General features: G+C 34.0%; 2 protein-coding genes across 2 annotated transcripts in view; both read right to left on the bottom strand.

The window, feature by feature from the left end:
- Window positions 1-18557, bottom strand: part of LOC142353430 (retinol dehydrogenase 12-like) — a 58120-nt gene that overhangs the window by 11865 nt on the left and 27698 nt on the right. The window contains exons 2-3 of the mRNA XM_075405664.1: window positions 13385-13525; window positions 12618-12958 (exon numbers count right to left, since the gene is read on the bottom strand). Of these exons, the coding sequence (XP_075261779.1) occupies window positions 12618-12958; window positions 13385-13525 (482 nt within the window). The remainder of the gene's footprint in view (window positions 1-12617; window positions 12959-13384; window positions 13526-18557) is intronic.
- On the bottom strand, window positions 7507-9806 carry LOC142353429 (uncharacterized). The gene is made up of 2 exons (XM_075405663.1): window positions 8784-9806; window positions 7507-8231 (listed from the first exon to the last, which is right to left on the bottom strand). Exons 1-2 carry the CDS (start codon window positions 9244-9246, stop codon window positions 7585-7587), a joined length of 1110 nt encoding a protein of 369 aa, XP_075261778.1. The 5' UTR covers window positions 9247-9806; the 3' UTR covers window positions 7507-7584.

Below are 18557 nucleotides of genomic sequence, written 5' to 3' on the forward strand. Positions count from 1 at the left end.
CTGCAACAATTTGTTAGTCACAATCTTATTCTCAGAAAGTTGAAGATAAAAACAGTTTGACAAAAAAACTTGGACCGTTGAGAACACTAGAATACTTTGCCATTTTTTTCTTTTAGCGATTAAGCTTTTACGGAGAGCTTGCCTGAAAATGGCTCCGGGGTTTAAAATATTTAGTTCTACAGCCAACAAACTTTTCATTGGAAACTTCTTCAAATTACAGTCTAATTCCTCGAACTTGTTGGTTAATTTTTTCTTGAACATTTTCTAAAATATTTGACATTTAATATAACATTTAATTTAAAGCTAATTTAAAATTTTTTTAATATTTCGCGCAAGAATAAAAAGTCAGATTAGAAAATTACAAGGAACGGTCAGTACCTCTAACAATCATTGAACACAAAAGTAAAACTTTCAATCTCAAGAGTCTTTTCATAGCTTAAAAAATGAAATCAGAATTATCTGTTATTCTCTTTTAAAAAACGGACAAAACATAACTGAGAGATAAGACGAGCTATGCTTCTTCTACTTTGCTTATATTGTGGGTGTAAATCATGCGTTCAAATTTGGACAAGAGTAACACATTTGGCTCACGTCGAACCAGGTTGTTCTGTTCGTAATTCTTGGTGAGACGAAGTATAACAAAATTTACGCGTTTTTTTGCTCAGACAGTTCGGTCTGATCGTTATAATTCTCGTAGAAGGTTGTAATTGGAATCAATAAAAAATCATGGAGCATATAGTATTTTGATTAGTTTCTAAAATGATATATGGGGATTTATCATGATAGAATATGAGCCATTTCCAGCAAAATTAGAATCGAAAAAGGGATCATACGAAAAAGTTTTTCGCCTGCAACAATTTGTAAGACACAATCTTATTCTCAGAAAGTTGAAGACAAAAACAGTTTAACAAAAAACTTGGACGTTGAGAACACTAGAATACTTTGCCATTTTTTTCTTTTAGCGATTAGGATTTTACGGAAAGCTTGACTGAAAATGGCTCCGGGGTTTAAAATACTTAGTTCTACAGCCAACAAACTTTTCATTGGAAACTTCTTTAAGTTACAGTCTAATTCCTCCAACTTGTTGCCTAATTTTTTCTTCAACATTTTCTAAAATGCTTGACATTTAATTTAATTTAACAATTTAATTTTAAGTTAATTTAAAATTTTTTTAACATTTCGCGCAAGAATAAAAAGTCAGATTAGAAAATTACAAGGAACGGTCAGTACCTCTAACCATCATTGAACACAAAAGTAAAACTTTCAATCTCAAGTCTTTTCATAGCTTAAAAAATGAAATCAGAAATATCTGTTATTCTCTTTTAATAAAAAACGGACAAAACATAACTGAGAGATAAGACGAGCTATGGTTCTTCTGCTTTGCTTATATTGTGGGTGTAAATCATGCGTTCAAAATTGGACAAGAGTAACACATTTGGTTCACTTCGAACCAGGTTGTTCTGCCCGGAATTATAGGTGAGAGGAAGTATAACAAAATGTACACGTTTTTTTGCTCAGACAGTTTGGCCTGATCGTTATAATTCTGGTAGAAGGTTGTAATTGGCATCAAAAAAAATCATGGAGAACATAGATTTTGAATAGTTTCTAAAATGATATATGGGGATTTATGATGATAGAATATGAGCCATTTCCAGCAAAATTAGAATCGAAAAAGGGATCATACGAAAAAGTTTTTCGCCTGCAACAATTTGATAGTCACCATCTTATTCTCAGAAAGTTGAAGATAAAAACAGTTTGACAAAAAAACTTGGACAGTTGAGAACACTAGAATAATTTGCCATTTTTTTCCTTTTAGCGCATAGGCTTTTACGGAGGAGAGCTTGACTGAAAATGGCTCCGGGGTTTAAAATATTTAGTTCTACAGCCAACAAACTTTTCATTGGAAACTTCTTCAAATTACAGTCTAATTCCTCGATCTTGTTGCTTAATTTTTTCTTGAACATTTTCTAAAATATTTGACATTTAATTTAACATTTAATTTAAAGGTAATTTAAATTTTTTTTTAACATTTCGCGCAAGAACAAAAAAGTCAGATTAGAAAATTACAAGGAACGGTCAGTACCTCTAACCATCTTTGAACACAAAAGCAAAACTTTCAATCTCAAGAGTCGCTTCATAGCTTAAAAAATGAAATCAGAATTATCTGTTATTCTATTTTAATAAAAAACGGACAAAACATAACTGAGAGATAAGACGAGCTATGGTTCTTCTGCTTCGCTTATATTGTGGGTGTAAATCATGCGTTCAAAATTGGACAAGAGTAACACATTTGGCTCACTTCGAACCAGGTTGTTCTGCCCGGAATTCTTGGTGAGAGGAAGTATAAAAAAATTGACACGTTTTTTGCTCAGACAGTTTGTCCTGATCGTTATAATTCTCGTAGAAGGTTGTAATTGGCATCAAAAAAATCATGGAGAACATAGTATTTTGATTAGTTTCTAAAATGATATATGGCGATTTATGATGATAGAATATGAGCCATTTCCAGCAAAATTAGAATCGAAAAAGGGATCATACGAAAAAGTTTTTCGCCTGCAACAATTTTTTAGTCACAATCTTATTCTCAGAAAGTTGAAGATAAAAACAGTTTGACAAAAAACTTGGACCGTTGAGAACACTAGAATACTTTGCCAGTTTTTCTTTTAGCGATTAGGCTTTTACGGAGAGCATGACTGAGAATGGCTCCGGGGTTTAAAATATTTAGTTCTACAGCCAACAAACTTTGCATTGGAAACTTCTTAAAGTTACAGTCTAATTCCTCGAACTTGTTGCTTAAATTTTTCTTAAAAATTTTTTAAAACGTTTAATTTTTAATTTAATTTAACATTTAATTTAAAGTTAATTTAAAATTTTTTAACACTTCGCGCAAGAATCAAAAGTCAGATTAGAAAATTACAAGGAACGGTCAGTACCTCTAACAATCATTGAACACAAAAGTAAAACGTTCAATCTCAAGAGTCGCTTCATAGCTTAAAAAATGAAATCAGAATTATCTGTTATTCTATTTTAATAAAAAACGGACAAAACATAACTGAGAGATAAGACGAGCTATGGTTCTTCTGCTTCGCTTATATTGTGGGTGTAAATCATGCGTTCAAAATTGGACAAGAGTAACACATTTGGCTCACTTCGAACCAGGTTGTTCTGCCCGGAATTCTTGGTGAGAGGAAGTATAAAAAAATTGACACGTTTTTTGCTCAGACAGTTTGTCCTGATCGTTATAATTCTCGTAGAAGGTTGTAATTGGCATCAAAAAAATCATGGAGAACATAGTATTTTGATTAGTTTCTAAAATGATATATGGCGATTTATGATGATAGAATATGAGCCATTTCCAGCAAAATTAGAATCGAAAAAGGGATCATACGAAAAAGTTTTTCGCCTGCAACAATTTTTTAGTCACAATCTTATTCTCAGAAAGTTGAAGATAAAAACAGTTTGACAAAAAACTTGGACCGTTGAGAACACTAGAATACTTTGCCAGTTTTTCTTTTAGCGATTAGGCTTTTACGGAGAGCATGACTGAGAATGGCTCCGGGGTTTAAAATATTTAGTTCTACAGCCAACAAACTTTTCATTGGAAACTTCTTAAAGTTACAGTCTAACTACTCGAACTTGTTCCTTAATTTTTTCTAAAATGTTTGACATTTAATTTAATTTAACATTTAGTTTAAAGTTAATTTAAAATTTTTTTAACATTTCGCGCAAGAATAAAAAGTCAGATTAGAAAATTACAAGGAACGGTCAGTACCTCTAACCATCATTGAACACAAAAGTAAAACTTTCAATCTCAAGAGTCTTTTCATAGCTTAAAAAATGAAATCAGAATTATCTGTTATTCTCTTTTAATAAAAAACGGACAAAACATAACTGAGAGATAAGACGAGCTATGGTTCTTCTGATTTGCTTATATTGTGGTTGTAAATCATGCGTTCAAAATTGGACAAGAGTAACACATTTGGCTCACTTCGAACCAGGTTGTTCTGCCCGGAATTCTTGGTGAGAGGAAGTATAACAAAGATTACACGTTTTTTTTGTTCAGACAGTTTGGCCTGATCGTTATAATTCTCGTAGAAGGTTGTAATTGGCATCAATAAAAAACCATCGAGCACATAGTATTTTGATTAGTTTCTAAAGGGATGAGGATTTATCATGATCGATTACGAGCCATTTGCAGCAAAATTAGATTTGAAAAACGAATCATACGAAAAAAAAAATCTCGCCTGCGACAATTTGTTAGTCAAATTCCTATTCTCAGAAAGTTGAACATAACAACAGTTTGACGAAAAAAAACTTCGACTGTTGAGAACACTAGAATACTTTGCCATTTTTTTAGCGATTAGGCTTTTGCGAAGAGCTTGACTGAAAATGGCTCCAGGCTTTTACGTCAAATTCCTCGAACTTGTTGCTAAAATTAACTTGTTTATTTTTTTTCAACAGTTTGCTCAATAGTAAAAAGTCAGAATAAAAAATAGAAGGAGCTTTCAGTACTTTTAGCAATCATTGAACACAAAAAGTAAAACATTCAATCTGAAGAGTCTTTTCCTAGCTTAAAAATGAAATCAGGATATTTCGCAAAATTATGAAAAAACTGAAAAAATTGTAACCTCAGAGGCTGTTCTCTAAGCTATTCGTTTTGGTGGAACAAAAATTTGTAAAAAGAAGTCTCGGTAATGAGCATTTGCAATTATTGTTCGACTCCACTCATCCATATTCTTGGATTAATTGTCCGCAGAGGAAGCAGGGAGGAAATTTTCATTATAACACAGTATTGGATTCTGAAGGATAATTACGGAATTCTCAAATGAGGACAGATATGCATATAAATGATGTAATTTTAGATATTTCAAAGCATGGGAAAAAATTATACAGGCCAAAAAATTTGGTTAGAAAAGAAATCAAGCTAATTTCTCAAGCCGAATGAAAACAATGTTAACATGTAAACACCTAATTGTGACAGATTTGGTCCAGTTATTTGATACAGTTTTTTACTTTGATCATTCTTGTTATTGAAAAAATTTTGAGTAACTGCTGTTTTTTTACTTTCATTAAAATGATGTTCAATTTGAAAAAATAACAGACTTCATCGACTCTCTGATGTGGCATTATACAGTATGCTTGGAATTATACAAACAACTGTATCTAACAACGGCAAAAACAAAAATTCACGATTTTTCAAAAACAAAAAGTATCAGTCACAAAACTCTTAGATGAAAACTAAAAGCACTCATGCTACGCCATTTTAAAAGTTAAAATAGACAATTCGAGCGACTTCAAAAATTCATTATTTGTTTAAAAACAATTAGAAAAAAAGTCATATAAACATTCTACTATGAATTGAAAGCCCTGGTGTGTCATCTGATGGCTTTTTAGATAACCAATTGAACTTCTGGTCAGCGATGAGACCAAAATATGAGACTACAAAATGAAAAACAGTTAAAGCCAAAACATTAAGAACAGAGTCAGTGTCAAAGCCATAGAAACCATAAGCCATAAACTGAAACATCAAAGAGGTTTCCCTCTCCAAAAGCACATTTATTAGACTTCAAAAGAAAGTGGTAATTAGGCTTATAAAAAACAGGGAAAACTCAAATATTAACTAAATTTTTTAAATGAAAAGTGTCGAAGTCACTAATACTAAAAGCTACCTGGTATCGATTCAAACAACAGAATATATCATCAGAACACATGTCAATTTTGGAAGCATTCGCGTGTAGATAACAAGAAAAAACAGTTAACTGCCGCACGTAAAATAAATTCTCTAAAAACTGAAAGTTTAATCAAACACCAATTTCGTTCTCGACTTCAGATGGATGTTCATCCATCTGAAGTAACTGTTCACTTTCCCTCGTTTTACTCCAGAGTGATTAAAATCCATACTCAAACTTACTTTTTGATTGACATGAAAAAATAGCAGTTTTTGTTCTTCAGAGCATTGATGGTGAGCTTCCAATACTAATGGAAAGAATCATTTGCGTTTACAGACAAGTAACAAAACTGCTTACAATTATGTACCAAAGATTGAACAATGGACAAAATATTGATCAGTCCAGAAGAACGCTGTGTATATGGCACAGAAACCTTAAGAAACAATCCAACAGAAGATTGTAACTTAAGATTAAAGGTTTGTATGACTAGCATGCTATAGACGTTCAGAATCTAAAATAAAAATTAGTTCACAGTTATCTCGTTTTCAGATACTTCAGAATTTATTAGAAATCACTCCTGTAAAATATCACGTAGGAAATTAAATTGACAAAGAAAGGCCACAATAATTTCAGTGAAATTCCCTTGCAAAAGTCTAAAAACGTAGAAAAACTCGAATAACGAACAAAAGAACAAAAGTTCGCGCTGACCAGTACTAAGAATGCCAAAAAAACTTTCACAGAACACTGATTGCAATCAACCATTATACAACATAAAAAGATCAACGTCAGACAAATTGCTCTTGAACGACAGTCGGACCATTTAATTCAGGCGCTGTAGCCTAAATAAAATTTTATTTATGGGTGCAAAAAAATCCCACCAGGTGGTCCCGCGACCTCCACGATACTCGACAGAAGCATTCACCACTCGGCTATCAGGCCCTTGTGATTTCCTAAGCTACAATCGCATTTAGTTTAGCAACAAAATTTAATCCGGAGTGATAACAAATGAGATCACTCGAAAATGAAGACGATAAGCGTGAAAAAGAAGCTTGAGACTTCGAAGAATGTTTTAGAACAACAGCGCAAAAATTGTCAAGCACAAATTTTCCATAAGAGACACACGTTTGCAATCATTGTTTCAAACTTCGTTCGGAGCAATTTAAAAGACAAACTAAAACTAAAAGGTCAGGAGAGTAGTCTGCCATTGTACATTATTAGCTACAAAAAGCGTTCAAAATAGGTTGACTACACTGACCTGCAATGAGACCTTAATTCTAAAATTAAGACTAAGAAAATTATCATAAAACTCAGTTTTGAGAGTGAGGCAAGCTGTTTTGAGAGTGAGGCAAGCTTACATCACAAAACAAAAACAAACGTCAGTTCACAGATGAAATGAATTCAATACTTTCACTCGGTGACGTAAAATTGAGTCAAATTTTATGATATTTTAAAATTCAAACAAAAACATGACCAACTGGCTTTCAGAAACAAAGATTTGAGAAAAAACATTCCACAAGCAACAATAGCGAAAGCTCAGCATCAAAATCTACGCAAGAGATATTCCCAGAACAAATAAACGTTAAACCCTAATAATGCAAAACTACACTATCAGAATGTCAGAAAAGTAAGGTTGTTATAATAAATAATGAAAAAGGAGCCGACATTAAAATTCTCAAAACGACATTTTCCACCTTGAAAAATACTCATTGCTTGGAAATTTAAGAGCTGGACTATTAGGGTCATGAAAAGTTAGTAATTAATTACGACTACTGATTTGAGAAACGTATTTTTCTAGACTAATTTCCGGTCCCAGCCCAACCAAATCACTCATAAAACACAAGATATAAAATAGCTAAATCTCTTTCAAACAGTAATTTTATCCCAACAAATAGCACCCTCACAACTCTTATATTATTCACATTTGTTTGACTGAAGTTATTTCAATTGTTCCATCTTCCGACACTTCCTCCTGATTATTTTTCTCCAATATAAAGTCGAATACCTCAAACGCATACATCCCAATGACAATAAATATGAAGCAAAACGATCCAGCTCCCGATACCACGCATGCCAGAATCGATGGTCCAGGGCAGAAGAAACAAAACCCCCAACCAATTCCAAATAAAAGTGATCCAGATATCAATCTCCAATCCAGTGCATCTTTGCAGGGAAGTTGGTATTCTTCAGTTAGCAATGGTTTGTCCTTTCGCTTTCTCAAAATGAGCTGAAAAGTTACCAGGTTGAAAGTAACAGCCGATATCAAAACCATCAGAAGCGTGATGTCCCAGTTTTTGTCAAAAACTAAAAAGTTTCTGACTTTGCTCGGTCGGGTCATCCCCGATAACGACAAACCGACTCCGAAAACAATACCCAGTATATACTTGATAAAATAATGGCTGAGATCTGAAGAAAGTTGTTCAACTCCGTTGATAGCGAAACTGACAATCCATAAGCAAATCATGAATATGAGGAGTATCCCGAGCATGATTCCAGCGACGGTTTCTGAAGCCTCCCGATCAAAGGATTCTCGTAACTCTTCAAGAAAATCAATTTTGAAGAAACCTGAAACGGACATTGCGAAGTAAAATATAATCTCAGCTTCACAGAATTGTGTTTTCTATAGGAAAGATCTCCATGCCCAGTTATGTTCACAATTATGCATTTTATTCGCCACTTACCATCAATTCATAGCAAAAATTGATCTTTTCAACAATCCCCCCCTGTTGCCAGGTAGAAAATTTCCCCCTTTCTGTGTTGTACTTCGACGACAATGTTCTTGGCCTAAAATTTAGACAGCATTATACCAGTTTCTGCGCGATTACAGACCACTGTTCACGGTCATGTTTCTCAATTGCTGTGGGATGTAATGCGGAATCGCGTGTCGGTTATCTTGCAGGTTGGATTTTTTTTTTCAATTTATATCGACTCAAAGCATTAGCATTGCTTAATTTATTCTATTGCGTTTACCATACCATGCAAATGCGTGGAATTTTAATACTCGTTTATGATTGGTTAGTAAATCGTCCGTTGAAATTCTATTCAAGAATTGCCCAATAGGGTAAAATTGTTGACAAGATCCTTAAATTTATACTATATAGAACAGGTCAATCTTACCAGTATGTCTCAGGATATTTGCAGTTGCTAGAGCTAGTCCAAAGAAACATCCAACAGCAACGAACGACCGCTTCGAGAACCTTGCCAATCCCGAGACACCATGTCCACTTGTGCACCCGTTACCCAATCGAGTTCCGAACCCAACTAGGAGACCTCCGAACAAAAGCCGAAACGCATTCGGTGCCTCGGAATCCGAATCGTACAACTCGATATCTTCGGATCCGATAGTCAATTCCCGACCTCCGAAGATTAAATACGCAACCAATATTGACGAAATAAGGCCACAGATAAACGTCAACTTCCAGAAAAATCCAGATTTAATTCGAAGCATTAGGGACACAGAAAGGTATCCACTAAGCCCCGTAAGATGTCCGTAAAGAAAGAGATTCAAAGTTGAGCTGATTCCAATTAAAAGACCTCCCGCTAAACCACGGGCTACATCCACACCATCAAAATTTACCATTATACACTCACCTAATTACAATAATATTTGAAGTAATTTTAACTTGTCACGAAGCGCTTAAACTACTTTCACCAGCAGCTCAAAATATTATCAAAGTTTATACTTAGACGTACGGGAATAGCAAGATTGTTATATTTGTAGAAGGTTATTGATTATTTTGAACATACTTCAGTAACTCTCAAATGATTAATGGTCCAAAATTAAACAAATTTTAAAAATAATAAGCACATGACTGCTGGAACGCGATAGTAATTGTTATTTTAAAAACTTCAAGAATATTATGAAAAAATTGACTAAGGCGCAAAATTATAGATGTAAAATTATGTTCATAAGGACATTAAGGCAGCTTATGAGATAGATATACAGACTAATGAACTAATAAAGTACGTGCAGTTTACAGAGGTCGCCTAATCTTAATTTAAAATTATTGCTAATGGTACATGAAATAAAGGGAAAAATAATAAAACAAATTTATGCAGATAAAATGCAGCAAAACGAAGGCTCTGTTTTGAAAAACGGAGGAATTTCTCCACAGAAAAGAACACTTTTTGCATATTAAAGTGAAGGAAATACGTCAATCTAATAATAAAGCCATATGCAAAACACTTGCTGCTGATTGAAGAAAAACTGCGCAAAAATTAATTAGCAATGATGAAATATACAATAATATGAAAAAAAACAACACAAGTTAACGTAATTAGAGCCTCCAAATTGAACCTCTTTTTGAACTTTTGCAGCATTCAAGTCATGATTTTGTGTTAAATCTAGATTAGGAAAACAGCGCGGAGTTATAGCAAAACTAAGACAGCATGCCATGTAACTAATACACCTCGAAGTAACTTCATCAAAGTAAAGCCGTCGTAACAAGAAGCAAAATTTTCAGAAAACTTTAAACGGCGAACTGAACGTCATTCCATAAAAAAATCAGTCAAAAGTTTAATCTTTCATGGAAAAAAAGAGGCTTTCTTGAAAATATTTGAAATTATAATTTGATGAAATAGCTGAACTTTTTGTAAAACGCTAAATGAATCAAATTTTGAGTGAATAATTCAGCCAAACTGTAGAAAAGCTGGAATATAATTACGTCTTTTTTACCTTTTTTACGGAGTTTTTACGTTAGGCTAGGACTTGTTAGTCACCTGCGTTGCATTCTCTATTCTTTCTATATCTTCTACATCCTTCAAATGTAAAGTAAAACGCTAAATGAATCAAATTTTGAGTGAATAATTCAGCCAAACTGTAGAAAAGCTGGAATATAATTACGTCTTTTTTACCTTTTTACGGAGTTTTTTACGTTAGGCTAGGACTTGTTAGTCACCTGCGTTGCATTCTCTATTCTTTCTATATCTTCTACAGCCTTCAAATGTAAAGAATATCCTTGTACAAATTGATTCCCGTAATTAACTTAAAGAAGCGATCTCTAACCCAAAATGGATCCAACTAAAATGTTAATTTGTTTCCATTCATAACACAAAAAATCGTGAATTCTCCAAGCTAAAGAGAATCATGTGCTTGAAACCGGTGCGCTAAAAACGATAGAAAACGAAAAAAAACATGACGGCTAGTGTGATACTGTGCGTAGCACAGATCGTTCCAATATACGGCTCACATTTAAAATTTTTTTTGTTCGTTTGTTCGTAGAGGAAAAGCTCTTTTGACCATCAGTTTTGCTTTGCTCAGATTGAAAAAATTTTTGCTCTAGCAACCTTGAATACAACATTCATCAATATGTACATTGGAAACAACTATTGTCAATATAATGTAACTTCAGAAATTTTACCTTACCGAGAGCAATCAGTGACAAAGAAAATGTATCTCAAACGATCAAAGACAGCAGTTTACTAAAGACAATTACAGCAATCAATTTACACGATAAAATATGCAAACAACTAATAGACTGATTTTTTCCGTCTACTTTTTTCGTTGAAAATACGCCCCAATAATGTAATTTTTACAAATATCAGTTTAAAAATTTTCTCAAAAATGTTGCCGAACATCAAGAACAAATTTAAACAAAATTAGAAAATTTGTAGAACTGTTCATTGCCTAGTTTTGTCCTTTTGGTAGGAACTCTGTTTGAAGTTACTTTCAAATAACTTCTGCCTTCGGAAAATTTATAGTTTCTAACTATTTAAATCGAACAAAATAAAAAATTTTTTAACAAATTTTCTTTTAAATTTACTTAAACAGAATGTATGCTTTGAATAGCAACAAGAATAAGTCCAACGGGCGGTTGCACTGCTGACAAAGATAACATGCTTCTCGGCTTTGTTCCCAACTGACTGTTCATTCTTGTCTTCTCCTTACAAAGTTCCCATATCTAACCATTTCGACCAATAATAGTCATATATAACCCAAAAAACCTATAGTATTCGCTTTTGGCTAATATTTTCTAACAATTGATTAAAAAATTTGATACCTTAAAGAAACAAATTTATCTCTTTTTTTTTGTTTTTTGAAGTAGAGACCAAGTTTCAGGGATCTTGTTACGCCAGAAATAAAATTCCAAAATGCCTGGTTTCACTGTAAAATTAAGGACCAAGGATACAGCAAAACAACACAAAGCACTAGTAGTATTGGTACATTTGTAATTATGGCTTTAATGATCTCTTTGATTAAAGTAGTACTTTGACTGCAAATAACAAATCCGAAAACCAATAAAGAGCAAAAATAATGTTATAATGGTCAGATATAGAGTCAACATAAAACCAATTGATTCGCTACCATTTTCACTTTACATGATTTGAAAGATAAATTTTAATTCGTTGAAAACATTCTAAAATTAATGTCGAAATTCAAAAAAAAACCACTAGACACCAATGTCGGACGAATTGCTCCCCAAACGACCAGCGGTCGTGACATCAGTTGAACCCTTCTTTAGAACGGGTCACCACTTACGGGGCTTCAAAAATTTTTATATGAGCTAACTTTACAACAATACAAGAATTAAATTGAAAATCAATTTCAGTTCATTTTATATTTGCCTTCTGATAGTAAACTGCATCTGACTAAGTTAAGCTGCTGTATATTCTGAAGGCGAGCAAATTAGCACGTAAACACTGCAAAAACAAGAAAGAAAAAGCCCTTGAAAAGTGGTCAGACAAAAAACTGCATAAAAATCAAAAGGATAAAAACAACTTCGTTTGAGGGATGCGAACTTCGTTTGAGACTAAGTACCAAACTGGAACAGACACTTAATTTTTGACATTTTAAGGAGCGATTTAAAATAATTCATCTCAGTAAGGTGGATTAAGTTTGTCAAATAAAAAAAATTCCCTCAGCATGCAATCCTTTGCTCACGTCACAACCTCAATAAAAAAAATCTCAAATCTCAAAAACTGGGATATGCAAAACCAATTGCTACCACTAACTTTGGAGGTGACATTTACAATGCGACTCGGCTGGGATGTCTTGATAAGGTCTAGGAGTAGAGTAGTGAGTAGGAAGTGTCCGAGGTGGTTGACTCCCAACTGGTACTCGAAACCATCTAGAGTGGATCCCTTCGGACATGCCATCACTCCTGCATTGTTCACTAGAATGTCACATCTACTCTCCTCACTCAGAAACTGGTCACAGAAACCACGAACAGATCCGAGACTTGCCAGGTCTAGTTGCATCACGGATATGTTGCTGTTTTTGGTCGCTTTGATTATTCTATTAGCAGCATCCTGTCCTGCTTGGACGTTGCGACAAGCTAGGATTACTCGTGCACCTGCAACACAACAAAGTTACCGATATATCAACCTTCTGGTGGAACATTACAGCACTTTCCGTGGAGCAATTACACCAAAGCAATCCCACGTTTTAGGCTTGAATGTAATGATTATGTTTAGACAAGGCGCAAGAACGTTGTCAAATTGGGTAAGTAGCATGCAAGAAAATTTAGATTTCATGACAACGAATAACTGACTGCCGTAGAGGCAAATATATACGAAAACAAAAAAAAAACGTTCCGGCACGGTAATAAAATTTTGGTTGCTGAATTGGGGTGCAATTTCTTTCTTAGAGCATTCACCGAGAGATGAGGTCTATCGACATCATTTACTGGTTGACAAAATCGAATTTGATCACTGCCACAAAACATTTTTTTTAAAAAACATTTTTTTAAAAAATGCAAGTTAAGTCTTTGCAGACCTACCTCTCTTTGCGAAGTCCTTTGCAGTCTCGAATCCAATTCCACAATTGGCACCTGTGACCAGGGTGGTCTTTCCAACCAGACTGGCTCTAGAGTGACACACCCCACCCAGGAAGTACCGCTTGGCGATTGCTATCCCCGTCACTAAACATTACATTATGCTACATAACGGGTTCTAACTCCCATTCCAGTAACTTACTTCTAGAACCGATTCAACATCAAAAATGCTGAACGCTGCTCGCTACAAAATGGTATCTTCTAATCAATCGGAACTATTTCTGATTGTCGTTTCTGGCTTAGCAGCTGGCTCAAAATCATCAGTGAGTAGAAATCGAACTCTAGCAAATCAGGGTTTATTTAGCAAAGTCAGCTCAAAATCATCAGTTAGTAGAAATCGAACTCTAGCAAATCCGGGTTTATTTAGCAAAGTCGTGTAATAAGACCTGCGGTAAGTTTTACCTGGATTAGAATTAAGGCAGACCCGAAGAGGGATCCTTTTACAACCTTAAAGGTCAGTAAAAGGGGTCTACTTATTTCTGTTTGTGATGTAGACCTACACGCTATAGGATAACTTCAATTATTACGACCCTATAATAATATGCGGGAGTCACATAAGTACAAATGGTACAAATATCTCATACAGGCTGAAAGACTATCATTGAGTATTTATTACAGAATAGAAAATTCTGAGTCTCTGATTGGTCAAATTAAATCACGGAATAGATGTCCGTCTTCTGCAGAATATGACCCACTACAATTGACGTCTTTGCACTTTTGTAAGTGTATTTAAAAGTTGGAATGGATAGTCCAACCTATTTAGCTATACAAATCATTATCGGCGATAACCACGAATTATACAGTTCACGCATGGTTAAGGAACCATTTCTTCTTCAGGCTTATTTATACAGATAAGAACAGTTAATGATACTGAGTTTAGTCACAACCACGGCAAACTTTTGACTACAAAACACAAAAAAAAATATTGCGAGTATTCGATACCTATTTTTGAGTGTTTTGATATATTTAGGGTTAAGCATCGGTTTTGATGTATTCGTATTCCAAAGCTCGGCAAAAATTGCCAACTTTCACAGCTGGCTTTGCTTTGTATCCCTTTATCATAGCATCATAATTTGACCAAAAAATAGCCCAAACCAGCTTTATAAATTTGTATAGGAAAAGATTTTGGCTGAAGATAACAACACACAATAAAACTGTCGATGCCAGATTCTCTCAACTTCGTTAAACGCTTCGGCCTTACAAAGCAGATGGCACTCAATTCTTTTCACATTGCACTGGAGTAATGAACTGAACTCTTCTCAACAATTAGAGTCCGAAGACGCTCGCATGAAAAGAAAACAGATGTCGCCAAAACAGCACGTTTTTAAGTATCAGATATAACTTGCGCATACAACATGCATGATTACACTAGTACCAGTGCCAAAATGCAAGAAGCACACCTTTTCTTCAGCCAGTAAGATGCAAGGAGCTATTTTATTTAGGTGTACTTTCCTCACACCAGCCGAGTAAAAGCATCTACTATACTCCACGACCTATAAAAAGTATTAAATACGGTGTAATAGTTAACCCAATTAATGATTAGCCTGCATAAACCATTTAGAACCAAAATCACCGAATATTTTTTTGTGTCAATTAGTTACGGGAAAAAAGGAAGACCCACAGCAACGTCTCTATGCCCGGACAACAAAGTGAATGAATTTATATAACATATGCCAGCACGTTTAGGGACAACATTTAGCAATCTAATAATGTCATTGGAAAAACTCATGTGCTTATGGTCACTTTGTCACCCTCTTGATCTAATACAACCTCTGGTAAGAGATACAAAAATATGACACTTACCTTTGTGAGTTCATTTCAAAAGTTTTATAGATAACTCACTTTTTTACCTTTGCTTAAACAAATTCTCATAAAAAAACATTCCAGTTTTGACAACTGCGATTAAAAAGTTCTAAAAAATATTTCCTATGAAATTGCATTTGTTGTCTTATAACACAAAATACCCCAATTTGGAAGAACGAAGGTCACTTTCTTCAACTTACTCCGCATACAGATCTGAGACATTAAAATTGAATTAAATAAACCCGAGGTTAAAGTTACAACTTGAAAAATTACAAATCAAACGAAACATAAATTTTAAATATCAAACACATCAATGTTCGGTTTTCATTCTTTATGACAACACCCTAATATATTTGTAAATCCTACAATTTTTTGCCTATTCGCATGCGTTCGTTCTTTATCTTTCCGCTAAATTGTTTTTCGATTTCTCCTTTTCAAGAGCAATGTCGAAAGGGAGGTTTTAAACTGAAAGAACAAAAAATGGGCTCCATCATTTCAACCGCTTCACATCATCCTTTCAAATACTTCGATTAAGGAATCCCTAATGGCAACGGAGATTTTATTACAAATGAACAAACAATTTTATTAATATAGCTGAGTACAAATTTTATTAATATAGCTGGTAGATTGGCAAAAATAGCCGCAATTGCTCCGTAGCTCTACAGTCTCGAAAAAAAACAGTAAAAAGACAGAATAAATAAATTACTCCTTTCATTAAAGAATGAGATGCTATATTTTAATTAATAATCTGAATAAGTTATGGCTACCTCTATTAGCTGCTCTCAAATAGCCTTCATGGATTTAAAGTGAAAAAAAGTCAATCTCAAAGTGAGGAATTCATTTTTGAGAGAGGGGAAGTCACGTGTGACCAAAAACTTAATCACGCGAATGAACAAAAAACTCGCTCCATTACGAGTGAGAAATAACGTGGTCACTTTGTCATCCTCTTGATCTAATACAACCTCTGGTAATAGAGACACAAAAAAATGACGCTTAGCCTTGTGAGTCCATTTCAAACGTGTTATAGATGACTCACTTTTATACCTTTACTTCAACAAATTCTCATTAAAAAACATTCCAGTTTTGACAACTGCGATAAGTTCTAAAACAACATATTTTCGATGAAATTGCATTTATTATCTTACAACACAAAATACCCCAATTTGGAAGAATGAAGGTTACTTTCTTCAACTTACTCCGCATACAAATCTCAGACATTAATATTTAAATAAATAGCCCCGAGGTTAAAGTTACAAGTTGAAAAATAACAAATGAAACGAAACATAATTTTATATATCAAACACATTAATGTTCGGTTTTCATTCTTCACGTCAATACCCTAATTTATTTCTAAATCCTTCATTTTTGTCTATTCACATGCGTTCGTTCTTTATCTTTCCGCTAAATTGTTTTTCGATTTCTCCTTTTCAAGTGCAATGTCGAGTTGGAGGTTTTAAACTGAAAGAACAAAAAATGGGCTCCATCATTTCAACCGCTTCAAATCATCCTTTCAAATACTTCGATCAAGGAATCCCTAATGGCAACGGAGAGTTCATTACAAATGAACAAACAATACTAGCCCTGTTAGCGTTTTATAAAAGAAAAGAGTACAAATTTTAATAATATAGCTGGTAGATTGCCAAAAAATAGCCGCAATTGCTCCGTAGCTCTACAGTCTCGAAAAAAAACAGTAAAAAGACAGACTAAATAAATTACTCCTTTCATTAAAGGATGAGATGCTTAATTTTAATTAATAATCTGTATAAGTTATGGCAACCTCTATTAGCTGCTCTCAAATAGCCTTCATTTATAGTGACACACATTCACTCGACCATGTCTCTTTGATTTAAAGTGAAGAAAAGTCAATCTCAAAGTGAGGACCTCATTTTTGAGAAGTCATGTCTGACCAAAAACTTAATAACGCGAATGAACAAAAAACTCGCACCATTACGAGTGAGAAACGACGTGACGCATGCACTTCAGTTGAACTTGCAGGAACGATTGAACAAAAAGCAGATTTGAAGTGGTTGTGACGTCAAAAGGTCTTTACAAAAATCTTTACGAAATAAAATCAAGAGAACGCCAATAATAGCCCCAGCTATCGCTTTGCGGCTATTAATAAAACTTTTTGACAAGAAAAAATGTCGACTATAGAGTAAAAGCAAAGAAATAGAATGTTAACCGAATGCAACGACAACACCAAACCAAGAATTCCAAACGAATCATGACGGCAGAAGTCAAAATGTCGAACATTTTACTATCATGAAGCACTGCTTGCTATTTACAAATTAAATAGCAAAACACCACTTATGCCGTCCAAAAAACAAACAAATGCAATCAGATAATTTTTGAAAAATAGTAGAAAAACTCGAAAAAGTTGACGGCTGTCTTCGAAAAAAAAACGTATATCTACGACTGACCGAAAGACATCGAAAAACTATTACACAAAGAAGTAAAATTTCCTTGAAAAAGAAAGCTGATACTCAAAGAGTTACGCCTCAAAAACTAGCGCTTTCCTCTCGCTGCTTTGTTTCGAGATAAGCAGCCATGTGTCACACGTCAATAATAACTCGTTCGATGTTCTGCTGATTTAAATATTGATAAATAAGATTGCCGTATAGTTTCTTTCGATTGATTTTGTTGAGGGCCCCATTTGTTTTCAGTTGGTCGTTTACGTTAGTAAACGACCAACTGAATAGCTGTTAGTTGAAGGTTTTTGCAAATTTTTGAAACAGGATGCAGGTCTTTTTCTGTCCCACATCTTGTTTCAAGTAGAAAATCCGAACAAAAAATTTTAGTAAACACTATTAAACATCAACGAACAACAATAGTGCTCTCACAGCTCAACAAAAAGTAACAACGGCAACCCTATCAATATTTAGATCAACAGAACATCTAAAAAGATATTGTAGACGTTTGACACATCCCTTTTTATCTAAAAACAATGAACGATAGAAAACAACACGTTGTATATAATTAAGTTTATTGAATTACAATAGGAGTATGATAAACTTCGTTTGATCACAGAGCCAGTTTGGAAAAAACAGCACACAGGTTCTTTGGCAAAAACATGACAACTTTTCAATTGAACTGAAAATGAAACATTATAATTTGATCCAAGCTACTCGGAGGAGCAACAAAATTTTCAGGCATTCAAAAAAGTAAAGTTGTTCTTTTCAGAGTTGGATCTAAAGCACCGTATAAGTTGGTCGTTCATACGCTATAACTAGCAGATTGAACGCTATAACAAGCAGATAGCTGCTGCTTTTATCAACATCTTACAAAAAATCAGTATTTAAAATGACATTATTTTGTT

The sequence above is a fragment of the Convolutriloba macropyga genome, chromosome 14 (genome assembly GCF_964194025.1).
Source record: "Convolutriloba macropyga chromosome 14, txConMacr16.3, whole genome shotgun sequence".
Classification (NCBI taxonomy): Eukaryota; Metazoa; Xenacoelomorpha; order Acoela; family Convolutidae; genus Convolutriloba; species Convolutriloba macropyga.

Bases quoted from the DNA above. Each gene is read 5' to 3' on its own strand.
- LOC142353429 (XM_075405663.1), bottom strand. From the start codon at position 9,246: ATGGTAAATTTTGATGGTGTGGATGTAGCCCGTGGTTTAGCGGGAGGT. The intron at 8,232-8,783 runs GTAAGATTGACC...TGTCCGTTTCAG, and splicing joins AAATATCCTGAGACATACTG to GTTTCTTCAAAATTGATTTT.